Below are 13,625 nucleotides of genomic sequence, written 5' to 3' on the forward strand. Positions count from 1 at the left end.
AAACGAAGGGTCCGACCACGGGGTGAGGGTTTGGCGGCATCTCTGCGTCACTTGGACACGGAGGGACCCGCTGTGCCGCGCCCATCTCGGGACTCGGTTGTGTAGCCAGTGCTGAAGCGGTCTCATATGGAGCAGCCCTAGCGGCGTTACTGCGGCTGCTGCTGCCATATGCCCCAGGAGCCTCTGAAAATGTTTCAGTGGAACCGCTGTACTGCGTTTGAGCGTACTCAAGCAGCTCAGCACCGACTGGACGCGCTCCTCTGTGAGGCGCGCAGTCATGGCGACCGAGTCGATCTCCATCCCGAGAAAAGAGATCCTCTGTACGGGACAGAGTTTGCTCTTCTCCCAGTTGACCCGAAGACCCAACTGGCTGAGGTGCCGGAGCACCATGTCCCTGTGTTCGCACAACTGCTCCCGCGACTGGGCAAGAATCAGCCAGTCGTCGAGATAGTTGAGGATGCGAACACCACGCTCTCTCATGGGAGCAATGGCCGCCTCCGCGACTTTCGTGAAGACACGGGGCGACAGGGACAGCCCGAAGGGCAGGACTTTGTACTGGTATGCCCGTCCGTCGAAAGCAAAGCGTAGAAACGGTCTGTGTCGAGGGAGAATCGAGACATGAAAGTACGCGTCCTTCAGGTCGATCGCTGCAAACCAATCCTGGGGACGGATGCATCTGAAGATGCGTTTCTGGGTTAACATTCGGAACGGCATCCTGTGGAGGGAGCGGTTCAGGTAACGCAGGTCCAGGATCGGTCGTAACCCGCCACCTTTCTTGGGTACAATGAAGTACGGGCTGTAGAACCCGGACTTCATATCGGCTGGAGGGACCGGCTCTATCGCGTCCTTCGCCAATAGGACAGCGATCTCCGCCTGAAGCACGGGGGCGCCCTCCTTCGGTATAGATGTGAAGTGGACACCCCTGAACTTCGGGGGACGCCGGGCGAACTGAATCGCATAGCCGAGTCTGATGGTGCGGATGATCCAGCGAGACGGGCTGGGGAGCGCTAGCCAGGCCCCCAGAGACCGAGCAAGCGGGATCATCGGCACCACGGACGTACCCGGAGCGGGGCAGCGCAGCGGAACGCAGGGGCCCCAGGACGACATGGGAGTGGTCCGTGCAGGGGTCTGGGTCTGACACACGACCTGCATCCGCTGAGTGGACGGGCGAGCGTGGGGAGGCACTTTGTGTGCGTCCGCACAACCGACGCCCCCGTCAACTCAGGGTCCGACTCAGCCGTTGCCACTCTCCCAGAGGGAGGCAGTACAGCTGAATCCTCATCCTCCGAGGACTGGAACTCCCCCTCCGATGCTGCGATAGACATCTGCTCGTCCGCGGGCGCTCCGAAAGAGATGACTGGGCGCCCGTGGGCGGGACCAGCGATCTCTTCCGGTGGCGCCACCGGCAGCGGTGCTTGGCGAGGGTTCAGGGACCTGCGTAGGGACACTAGGCGGGTTTGTCCTGAACGTAATCCTCAGATCACCCCGGTCATCCGTCGAAGTAGGTCTATCCTGGTTAGGGATAGCTCTAGATCGAGGTATGGGGAGGGGGACTCCGCCTTCCCGGAGGTAGGTGAGTCTTGACCTAAGCACCGCAATAGTCATGTTCCCGCAGTGAGAACACGAGCTATTCACAAACGCTGCCTCAGCGTGCTGTAAGCCCAGGCACGTGATGCAGTGAGTGTGGCCGTCAGCGGGCGAGAGGGAACGACCGCATCCAGAAACGCACGGGTGGAATGACATCTTGAAAAAGACGCAGTGTCACACCCGTGTTGCTCTTTTTGTGAGGAAACGCTCTTTTAAGAGAGTGCTGAAGCACCCAGGGAAACCGCGGCAACACACAGGGGATAGTGCAGCCTGTGTTTGCACTCAGAAGGAACGCCCACCGATACCAACAAGCTCTCTTGCTGTGATAACAGCAGTTGTTCCTCGCAGCTTTGAGTTCGCGGTCCCGCTGGAAAGCGCCGTCACACCAACACACGATCCTCTTCTCTCTGTTCTTCTTTAGAATTCTCTTCGCTGAATAGACAGGAAGCAGTCTGTAAACTTCAAACGCCGGTTCGGCTCCGAAGTGAATGACGTCAGTGCGATGCTCTCGCTTCCTGTTTATACCCGCGGCGCGGGGCGGAGCGCGAGATGCAAATCTCGCACGCCAATTGTTCATTGGCCTGTTCTTAAGTTCTCGAAGCTGATAGGGGCTCTCTGAAGTGATCCCAATTCGTCGGTATTACCGACGTACGTCGTAGTGACCGACTGAAAGGGAACTATATTACACACTAGATGAAAGGGAATATTCGAAAAACCATAATAGAGTTTTGACAGAGTGTATCATCTTTATTGAGACTGTTTCAAAGGGGGTCGAATTTTGCTTGTCCAAATGTCAAAAAGCCAACTGTTTCCACGTACTTATTTTTTTCCACATGACTATAAGTCATGTTAGTGTAAGTTGCCCCAATGTATGAAACAACTTCCCTTTCTTGTTGACGTCTAATAGGTTGCATGAGTAACTAACTAGCCAAAGCCAGTGTTTCAGGGGGGCAGAGGTCCACTGCTCACGGTCCACTGCAAACTCGAATAACTCTAGCATGCTTGGAAGAGTTTGGTGGGTAATTTTCAGTTCAGGCTGCACAGACTGTGATTAATAATACTGGCAATGTTGAGCAGTCTCTTAATGTTTACATATTGATCATTCTTTTCAGTCAAATAGTGTATTATCCATCAAAACTTTCCTCTGGATCTGGGTGGACAGATGATTAGTGAGCCATTACAACTAAATCTTATGCTATTCATTTTCATAACTAATGTCAGTGTTCTGAATCTGTCAGCAGTTCAGAAAATAATTCTGAGGAAAATTAAGAGAGGAATGTCATGAAAATATAAGCTTATAGTATGGCATGCAAAAGAGGAGACATTTTTAAAGGGATAGTTATGTTGGCTTGGGAAAGCCAAACTCGGGTCAGACCTTCTGTTCTGACTCGAGTTTGCTATATCTTTTCTAACTGATCGGACTTACTTTTTTCGTTAAATGTAGCCTACGATCAAATCTATGAAAAATCCTATAGATTTTCTTTGAAGGGGTCAACTTTTATACAATAACTAAAGTTTTATAATAGAGTATTTAAGCTTCATCCACCATGTAACTCTAACAAAATGTAGCTCCTGCCTTAGGAAATGCAAGCAATGTGTTAACTTGCAACATCCATGTTAGCAATAGGTTAAAAACATACTAGCAAAATGCTAAATCATGCTAGCAATGTGTTAAAACAAACTACCAACATGCTAATTCGTTCTAACAATGTGGTAGGCCTAATACATGCTAGTAACATCTCATTCATGTTAGTAACCTGTTAATTCAAGTTATCAAAATATTACAATATGATAGCAAATGTTAAATCATGCTAGCAATTGTTTTAAAACCTGTTAATAACATGTTAAAACATGTTAACAGCCAGGTAAATCATGCTAACAATGTGCTAATTCATGCTAGCAAAACATGCTCATTCATGCTAGCAATGTGCTAAAACATGTTAAAACATGCTAGCAATGTGCTAAAACATGTCAGCAGAATGCAAAAACATACATTCTCAATGTGCTAAAACATACTAGCAACATGTTAATTCATGCTAGTAACCTGTTAATTAATATACTAGCAATGTGTTCATTCATGCTGGCAACATACTAAAATATGATAGCAACATGTAAAATCATACTAGCAATTTGTTAAAACCTGTTAATAATGTCAAAACCTTGTTAGCATGTTAAATCAATGCTATAAATATGTTAAAAAATGCTAGCAACATGCTCATTCATGATAGCAACATGCTCCTTCGTTACAATATGTTAAAACAGGCTAACAACATGCTCATTAATGTTGTCATTCATGTTAGCAACATGATAAAACATGTTATAAAAATGCTAGCAATGTGCTAAAATATGTTAGCAGAATGCAAAAAACATAGTAGACATATGTTAAAAGAAAAACATGTTAGCAAAATACTCGTTAATGTTACCAAAATGTTAAAAAGTGCTAGCAGGCAGTGTTGGGGGTAATGCATTACAAGTAACTTGAGTTACGTAATATTACTTTTTCCAAGTAACTAGTAAAGTAACGCATTACTTTTCAAATTTACAACAAAATATCTGAGTTACTTTTTCAAAAAAGTAACGCAAGTTACTTTTTCACATTAATTTGACTGACAGCTCTCCTGACCCCATGTTGAGAAAAATAAGTGCAGAGGCATTGTGTGTAAATATGATGGTTATTGTAGTTCTAGACTAAATGTGAGAATTTATTTATCTCACTTGCACAATAAAGATTCTGTACTCCTCAAAATGAATAAAATCAGTCAAATGCAAAATCAGAGTAATATGCAAACCTCCAATAATTAAATGTTAAATAAAACAACTATTTTTATGCATAATCTACCTTTAAATTTAATTTACCAATGTCTTGCTGCTGACCTTTGATGATGAAAATTAATAGATTTTTTGTTTTTATTGGTAAAAACTTTTTTCTCCTGCATCCTATTCTACCATTATCCAGAATGGCAGCAGAGCTGCGCCCTCTACTGTTCATGCGTGAATTTGCATTTTTACCTCAGCCTGGGGCTTATTATTTAAATTTTGGTATGAAGAGGTCTTTACCGTTACACAAAAATATAACTTTTTTGTTATAAACAAAAACAAGCCCAGCCCAGGTGAGAAAAAGTAACGCAAAAGTAACATAGCGCATTACATTTCTTAAAAAGTAACTAAGTAACTCAAGTTACTTTTTAAGGGAGTAACGCAATATTGTAATGCATTACTTTTCAAAGTAACTTTCCCCAACACTGCAAGCAAGCATACTAAAACATGCTAACAATGTGCTAAAACACGTTAATAACAAGCCAATTCATACTAGCAATGTTAAAAATGCTAGCAAAGTACTAAAACATGCTAGCAACATGTTAGCAAATGGTAAGACATGCTAATAACATGCTAATTCATGTTAGCAAAATGCTAACAAAATTCTAAATAATGCTAGACACACTAAAACTTGTTAGGAAGCTTTCAAACTTTCAGATAAGCCAGTCAAGCCAAAATTTGTCCCGCCAAACTTAATTTCTAGTTCAAGTTTGAATATAAAAAGATCTTTTGTTGATTTTCTCTATCCAGTAGCCTACCCAGATTTCTACCACATCAGTATCTGACCCTTGTGAGATATAAAGCTGCAGCAGATCAGTCAAAAGAGAGCTGTTTAATGCAATGTGGATCATAATGTGAGTCATACCGCAGTAAAGGGACACAACATTGCTGTCAACATGGGAATTAAACAAGAGCAAAACAGGTTAATCTTCACCTCTCTTTCCTTTAGTCACCTAATACTATGAAAGGCAACTGTTCGTAATGGATTTGTGTGATCAAACAGGCTCTTAACATTTGTCGACATTAATATCACTAGAGGGACAGGAGCAGTGAAGTGAAGGGAACACCCTCAACTTCAGGAGCAGGAAGATTCATGTCTGCCCCATTTCCAGAGGATTTCTGTTGTAGTGAATATTAGATTAACAGCATGTTCTTTTGTGATTTGCTAAACCATCACATGATCTCAAAAGACATGAGGGGCTGAATTGAATAGAAGGCCTTTTCATTTAGATTTCTGGAGTCGAAATGTGCTGTAAATTTAGCACAAGCTAAAATAACTGCCTTGTTGATCATGTTCACATGTCTCTGTGAAAATTAAGTAATTCTTCACTGCCTTGTGTTAGATTCATTAAAAAAAAAAAAAAAAAAAAAAAAAAAAACTGCGGTTGTTTAGCCAAGAAAGAGTGTCGTTTGGAACATATTAAAGCAGCTCAATTAATCTAAGAGGTTTGCTTTTCATTAGCAAAGCAAACAGCATCAGGAGAAGTGATGCTCTTCGTCATTCTGCATTTGAACCTCTCACATTTTCATTACTCTCTGTGGAAATCCTTCTCTTTATGGGCATGCCATTCATCATTTCTCACTTCACAGAGCTACTTTGCTCTGAAGTATTTGAAAGCACATTAATCTCACCAAAACAAACTACACTCTCATTTTGGCTGAGCTTATGAACATAATCAGTTTGATGCTTTTGATGGGTAATAATATAAATAAACGTCCCCTCATGTATAAAAAAAACCTGATCTTTAAATTACATGTAGCCTAAAACAAGTTCACACTTGGCAGGTTTAGTTTGAACAAACTCTGGAGCGATTGCTCTGTTCATTTGCACTGTGCCATCTGAACGCTGATGCGCACCAAACAAGTGGACAGATTTTTTTTAATCTTTAGGTTCAGTCTTAAAAATTACTAAAATGTCATTTTATACTTAAAAAGGACTAAGTAATTTTCTTGGTCCGGTCCAAGAGAACAATAAATAACAAAAAGGGGGTTTTCCCCAGTGATGCCGACGCCGTAGAAGAACAATTTGGGGTTCCCTATAGAACCTTTCAGTGAACATTTTCCTTAGTGTAAAGAACATTTTAATAATTGAATAAAGAACTTTTCCACTAAAAAGGACCTTCAGTGAAGGGTGCATTAATATTAAAGGTTCTTCATGTCATAAATGCCAATAAAGAAACTTTATTTTAAGTGATTCTGTGTGTGTGTGTGTGTGTGTGTGTGTGTGTGTGTGTGTGTGTGTGTGTGTGTGTGTGTGTGTGTGTGTGTGTGTGTGTGTGTGTGTGTGTGTGTGTGTGTGTGTGTGTGTGTGTGTGTGTGTGTGTGTGTGTGTGCAGGGCCGCCGCTAGCAATTTTGGGCCCTATGAAAGAATATGATGTTTGGCCCCCTACCGCACCAACCTAGCTTTCCAAAATCTTTGTCTGCAATTTAATAATATTGACCAATTAAGCTCCTCTCGCTCAACCCAGAATTCCCCTATTGGCTGATGAAACATTGATTAAAATTAAGATACAATTTATACAAAAATAATTTTACTTTACAGAAAGGCTTTCTACAAAACAACACTTAATGAAGTGGTCAAAATCATGTCTGACCCACTCCATGTCTCCTGGCATTGCGCATCTTATGATGTGTCCTTTCTCACTCATGCTGTTCACTTTTCATAATCAACATAGATTGACAACATACTGTAGATAGACATAAAAAAATAATATTATAATATTTAAACATAAATAAAAAACTAAATACCTTTTCTTAATGGCTACAACAAGTATAGTAGCTTACAGTACAGAGAAATTTCATGTCGCAGTGGGATTTGAGCGTGGTTCATGAGTGGAGCGTTTTGCTGGATTTAGCCGGAAATGCCGAAATAAGCCATAATTTTGTTATATTTGTAACTCTTTGGTATACACTTATAATTTTACATTACAACTAGTACTGTTACTTCTAATAAAACCAATCTCTGGGGGCCCCAAAAGTGTGTGGGCCCTTATATGTGTGTGTGTGTGTGTGTGTGTGTGTGTGTGTGTGTGTGTGTGTGTGTGTGTGTGTGTGTGTGTGTGTGTGTGTGTGTGTGTGTGTGTGTGTGTGTGTGTGTGTGTTTTATATAAAGATAATGTCCAAAAAGAATTCATTTTTTATAGATGGATTTGATAGAATATATATGCAATGTTATATAATATATATATATAATATAAGGTTTAAACTAACACATTTTCAGTTTGGAAAATATTTTTCTGTGGTGCCTATAACCTACTCTTATTTGTTTCAAATGTATTTTTATGTAAATGTTATGTTTTTGCTATATGGAAAGCCTGAATAAATATTTTATTCATTGTGATGACATGCCCTCCAGCAAAACTCTCAGCGTTCCACAATGTTAAAATGTTCACTTGTTTTCTTCAAGTGATGCGCAAAGTGTTTTACAATCCACCCCATAAATAGAGGGTCAGGTCATAATAAGAGCTAACAGAATGAAGAGATAAAAGAATGACGAGATGGTAGGTGGTTATTAAATAAACATGAGGCAAACCTCAAGCTGTGCTTTTAAACGCCTGTGAAAGAGGAGCTGCTCCAAATGGCACAGAAGCACCTGTGATGGGCGCATCGCTCCGATGACCTGCAAGAAATGTGCAGGTAAAAATAAAAACTTTTCTCCGCTCACTAGCTTTAAAAGTTTACTTAGTTTTAGAGACATAGGCTTAAAATAGAGCAAAGAAATTTACTCTGTGCATTTGCAAATTGCAGGAGAAAACATCCTTTTTGGAAAGTGAACACACTGCAAGCAAACATCAAACTAGAGACTGACTGGTGCTAAACTATTCTATTGTTTTAGGATTATTACTCAGAATTGCTTAAAACAACAACTCATAAGCCAATTTTCTCCACATTCTTTCAATGTGAGAAAGAAAGAAACTTATACATTAGCGCCATCTGTTGTTTCTAAACAATATTGCACCAGTAACCAACATTGTCACAAATTATTTTTATCACAATTATTGAAGCCTGCAGTGTCTTTTGAAGTGTATCCCAAATAAAAATGATAATAATAATGTGGAAAAGCTTAAAAATAAAAAGGAATATATCGACTAAAATATTTATAAAATATAAATAATATAGCCTAATATAAAATACACGAAATATAATATTAGCTAAGATTTTTTTCCCCGCCAAAAGCAGTTTCACCTGATCTATTCTGGTTTAGACTACATTACAGTTTATCGAAATATCACGAAACGAATATGCCTATGCTTGTTTTGTCATTTATGGAAACGTCGAAATGTATGGAAATATCGATTAAAATATTACTTCATCGCATATTTCAGAAATTCTCAGTCACTTCTTGTAGCATACATGATTATAACTTACCCAAATGGCAGAATACAAATACATTTCCAAACGTAGCCATGGCTCAGTGAAGGATTGATGTTTTTTTTTTTTACTTGCTGGTTTTTGCTGTTGTTTTCCCGCCAAAAAATACGTCACTTCAATAAAGACATATTAAAAGGGAATAATGTTGGAAAGTACCATTGATTACCAGTTAAAACAATGTCCTGTTTAAACATTTTGATTAGAGCTTGTAATATTTCTTAATGAGATAAATTATTTAAAATTCGCATAACTCTGATGTAATAAAAGAAAAGTAATACCTATGATTTTCATCTTTATAATATTTTATCCAATGTATTAACTGTGATATAATGACCGTCATCTCAAGAAACCATGCTCTCTACCCCAGCACTACATTTCCCAGAAAGCCTCGAGAAAGGAAATGTCGTCACTGTATTGGTTGCGATGCTATGCTACGTGTTCGGACAAGGCAGGAAGTTGACATGTCACAGTTGCTGCATTGTTTTTTACACACTGATTAATAAGAGATTTGCTTTATTATTTGCTGATACTGCTGTCGAGCAGGTGAGTGTAGTGTTTTTACATACTGAGCTGGAGCGACATTGTAGCTAACGGCTTTACCAGGTTATTATGTAGGCTCGAGCCAAGGCCCATGGAGCAGCACACACACACACACACACTGTAAAGATTTGGGCTCTGCATTGTTTATGCTTAATAAAGCGAATACATTAAGACTATCTTGTTAGATACTGTATCATTGCTGTCAGTTGTCATTCAGGGCCAGACTGGCTGTGTAAAGCAAGTACGAGTGATATGACTGATCTAGGATCAGATTCAACTATAAATGTCTACATAGCAGATCATATTATCTGGAAGCACAAGAACTAATGAGCTGATAATACATTTTATTGATTATTTTGACCAATAGATTATAGCTTGGTCTGCTTGCAAATTAAATTCATGGACAGATGATAGATTAGTTCTAGAAGTTTTCAGTCAGAGACAGATCTGCTGTACTATCTATTTATTTACTGTAATGAAATTGTAATTGAGTTTGACTTGTAATTCTTTTTGCCAAAACATACTAAGCTTATTGTTGATAATGAACCAGCCACTCAAAAGCAGTCACATAATTGAGACCTAATGAGATTCACAATATTTGTATGTTATATCTGGACTTAAGTGTATGTCTTATATATTGGTAACCAAATTTCTCTCTTATCCCAACAGTATGTTGCCGACGAGCTCCCCGCCGATCCACCGAAACGGCAGCCTCAGTGAGCGGGATGCGGCGCGGCACACGGCCGGTGCCAAGCGCTACAAGTACCTGAGGCGACTCCTTCATTTCAGACAGATGGACTTTGAGTTCGCCATATGGCAGATGCTCTATCTGTTCACATCACCGCAGAAAGTGTACCGCAACTTCCACTACCGCAAACAAACTAAAGACCAGTGGGCCCGGGACGACCCTGCGTTCCTGGTGCTGCTCAGCATCTGGCTGTGTGGTGAGCACTTTCGATGGGAACATGGGAAGGGCTTTGGAAAAGAAACCTTCATTTGCTAACTAATGTTATCTCTGCAGTGTCGACGGTGGGATTTGGACTGGTTCTGGACATGGGGTTTGTGGAGACGTTTAAGCTGTTGCTCTGGGTCGTTTTCATCGACTGCATCGGAGTTGGATTGCTCATATCCACACTCATGTGGTAAGGTGCCACACACACACAAAGGTTTGCATGCTGACAAACGTGTACATGTCTTTAAAGCCACCATGAAATCAAAACGGTTCTTATCAGTTCTTTTTTTATTTTTATTTTACTGTGTTTATTATAAATGCTTTATCTGTGCACATCTTAATTTTTTCAAATTCATATGCCCTGATAATCTTTAATTAAAAATATTAACCACGGCCTGTTCTCATTAAACATCTAAACACCCCTACAACTGACTGAAAACAAGCAACTTCCAACAATCCAATCAATTACCCAAGGACGAAATCAAGTCCCGTCCTAATAATAATAATAATAATAAATAATACATTTTATTTATATAGTGCATTCCAAGAACCCAAGGACACTTCCACAAAGTGAAGAGGCAGTCAGACGTTATCATATAACATACCAGACAATAGCTAAAATAAGTATGGATCTGACAAGGAAAGTAAGCAATCAGTTAACAAAATATGTTGTAAATATGAGTTCTGAGTCCAGTCTTAAAGGTCTGGAGTAAGGAGACAGCATGGAGGTTTTGGGGCTACTTGTTCCAAAGCTTAGGAGCTGACATTTTGAACTGAATTCGATACACAATAGGCAGCCAGTGCAGATGGGAGTGATGTGAGCTGATTTTTTGTTAAATGTAAGGGCACAAGCAACTGAGTTTTGAACTAATGGATAAGCCACAAAACAAATAGTCCAGGCGCCAAGGTTATAAAAGCATGGATAACAGTTTCAGCATCTTTGAGATTAAGCGAAGGTCGGATATGGACAATTTTAATTCTGAAGTGAACTACTCCTTTAACAAGCTGATATGGGGTGCAAAGCATGTTCCCCAATAATCCATATAGTGGGTGATGGATGAACTATAACTCTGCCAGTATGAACGGAGAAGTCATGTTGGGAAATGACAAGGGATTTAGGACCTACTAAAAGGATTTTTGTTTAGCAAGTATTTAGTTTTAAGATGTTTTGAGCCTTCCATACTTTAAGATCTTGTATGCAGGAAGTGATGGAAGGGGGGAGGAAAAACAGATTTGGGCTGAACAACAGTAAGATAGGTTTCTGTATCATCAGTGTAACTATGGAAATTATGACCATGATGCTGACCAAGAGGAAGCATATAGATTAGAATTAGAATTGGACCAGGAACGTATCCTTGAGGTACACAGGAAACAGAGCGAGATTTATGTTTATTAATGCAAATCAATTGTTGCCTGTCTGAGAGATATGAAGTTAGCCACTGAAAGGCAGTACCAGTGATACCAATACCAGCTAAAAAAAATTCCTCATTCACAATGGGGGAAAATACTATCACAACTTTCATTTCATGCCGACTTTAATGTTAACCTTGCTCATATGGTATTGATCCAGTTTCTATTTCTGGGTTATGGATTTTTGTCTTTTTTTTATTGTTAATTTTAAAATAAAGCCTATTTTCTATTTTATTTGCAAAGAGAAATTTTACAGTTTTACAAGTTTTCATGAAAAAATAGGACCCCATTGCAAAGCAGTTTTGTTATCATTAACTGAAACTAGAACTATTATTAATCATTTTTGTAATTTAAATAAACCTATAATAAAATAAATACTGGATGGAAAAACTTAAACTTGTATTTTATTGGATTAAAAAAAATAAAAATGTGAAATTTTGCCCTTGGCAACTAACTGAAATAAACAAGTTTAAGTATTAAAATGACTAAAACTGACATAAAAATAAATGAGAGATAAATAGAAATGTATATAAAAAAACCCCTAATAAAAATGGCACAAAAAGCACATAACAAAATTACTAAAACCTAAAATTATATTAAGCTAAGAATAAAAATAATAATAATATATAAATCATACTAATATAACACTGGCTCAAATCTGGTGCGTTTTTTATTTATTTTGACTGGCTGATTGTACATTATCCTGCTAACATGATTTCTTACTAAATAAATGGACATGAAATATTGATCTTACTTATTTCAAGATGTGATTATTATTAGGAAATCAATTTCCTGGGGTTGCCTGATTGTATAGTTTAGTGGATATTATACAATAATGTTTGACTTGACTGACCAATCCGAATGAAGTACTTTAGAGAATGATATAATAAATCAGCATACATTTACTAGAAAATGTCACGTTATCCCTGCCTTTTTCTTCTCCAGGTTTGTTACGAATAAATATCTGATGAAACATCATAGCAGAGATTATGATGTGGAGTGGGGCTACGCGTTTGACGTCCATCTAAATGCGTTCTACCCTCTTCTGGTCATTCTGCACTTTTTACAGCTATTCTTCATTAATTGTAAGTAAAGAGGTGTATAAATGTATAATAAGCTGCGCTGTTTTTAATAATGGACTTTGTGAACACATTCTGCTCTCTTGACAGATGTAGTTGTTACGAGTTCAGACTGGTTCCTGGGTTATTTTGTGGGAAACACCTTGTGGCTCATTGCAATCAGTTACTATATCTACATCACATTCCTGGGCTACAGTGGTAAGTGTTTTGATAGCTGGTGTATTTTTAAGATTATTCTTAAGATGAACATTGTCTAATTTTCCCTTCTTGTGTCTTCAGCGCTCCCGTTCTTAAAGAACACTGTGGTGCTTCTGTATCCCTTTGCTTTGCTGGGACTCCTGTATGTTCTCTCCATTTCACTCGGCTGGAACTTCACTAAAGGTCTCTGCTGGTTCTACAAGCACAGGGTCCAGTAGAGGACGCCAGAGCTCATGAAGGACATTGCAGTGCACTTGTGCTCTTAAAGATGGATGGGAAGTTTGTTGTCGCTCTTGGGACTTTCTGATTTTTTTTGTATAATCTGTAAATATCAGTTTGGTTGTAGATGGAAAGAGTTTCAGTTGTTTATGGTGTCATGCCTTTTTTCACCCCTTAATTTGATACTCAACCCTCATTTAATGTTGTGATGTGGTTTTGAAAATGCAAACATGGGGAAAAGTGCATACTATGTCTGCTTGGATGCTGCACTTTTTACTTGTGAGAATGTGTACAATAAAGATATTTTTAAAGAAACAGATTTTTAGTGTATTCAAATATTGTCCTCTAGTGCATGAAATGTAAATGTACTAAATATATTTTCCATAATGTATAAAATACATTATCCCCATTGGAGCTGCCTAGATGGTCATAATTAAGGTATTTAGATGTT

The 13,625-nt window shown here is 39.1% G+C and overlaps 1 protein-coding gene across 1 annotated transcript; it reads left to right on the forward strand.

Annotated features, from left to right (window-relative positions):
* Window positions 1–9,181: 9,181 nt before the first annotated feature.
* unc50 (unc-50 homolog (C. elegans)) lies at window positions 9,182–13,491 on the forward strand. Its single transcript, XM_079840358.1, has 6 exons — window positions 9,182–9,319; window positions 9,986–10,260; window positions 10,338–10,458; window positions 12,624–12,763; window positions 12,848–12,955; window positions 13,037–13,491. Exons 2-6 carry the CDS (start codon window positions 9,987–9,989, stop codon window positions 13,171–13,173), a joined length of 780 nt encoding a protein of 259 aa, XP_079696484.1. The 5' UTR covers window positions 9,182–9,319; window position 9,986; the 3' UTR covers window positions 13,174–13,491.
* Window positions 13,492–13,625: the final 134 nt, after the last annotated feature.

The sequence above is a fragment of the Gobio gobio genome, assembly GCF_949357685.1.
Source record: "Gobio gobio genome assembly, chromosome: 17".
Lineage (NCBI taxonomy): Eukaryota > Metazoa > Chordata > Actinopteri > Cypriniformes > Gobionidae > Gobio > Gobio gobio.

Bases quoted from the DNA above. Each gene is read 5' to 3' on its own strand.
- unc50 (XM_079840358.1), top strand. From the start codon at position 9,987: ATGTTGCCGACGAGCTCCCCGCCGATCCACCGAAACGGCAGCCTCAGT. The intron at 10,459-12,623 runs GTAAGGTGCCAC...TTTCTTCTCCAG, and splicing joins CTCATATCCACACTCATGTG to GTTTGTTACGAATAAATATC. The intron at 12,956-13,036 runs GTAAGTGTTTTG...TTGTGTCTTCAG, and splicing joins CACATTCCTGGGCTACAGTG to CGCTCCCGTTCTTAAAGAAC.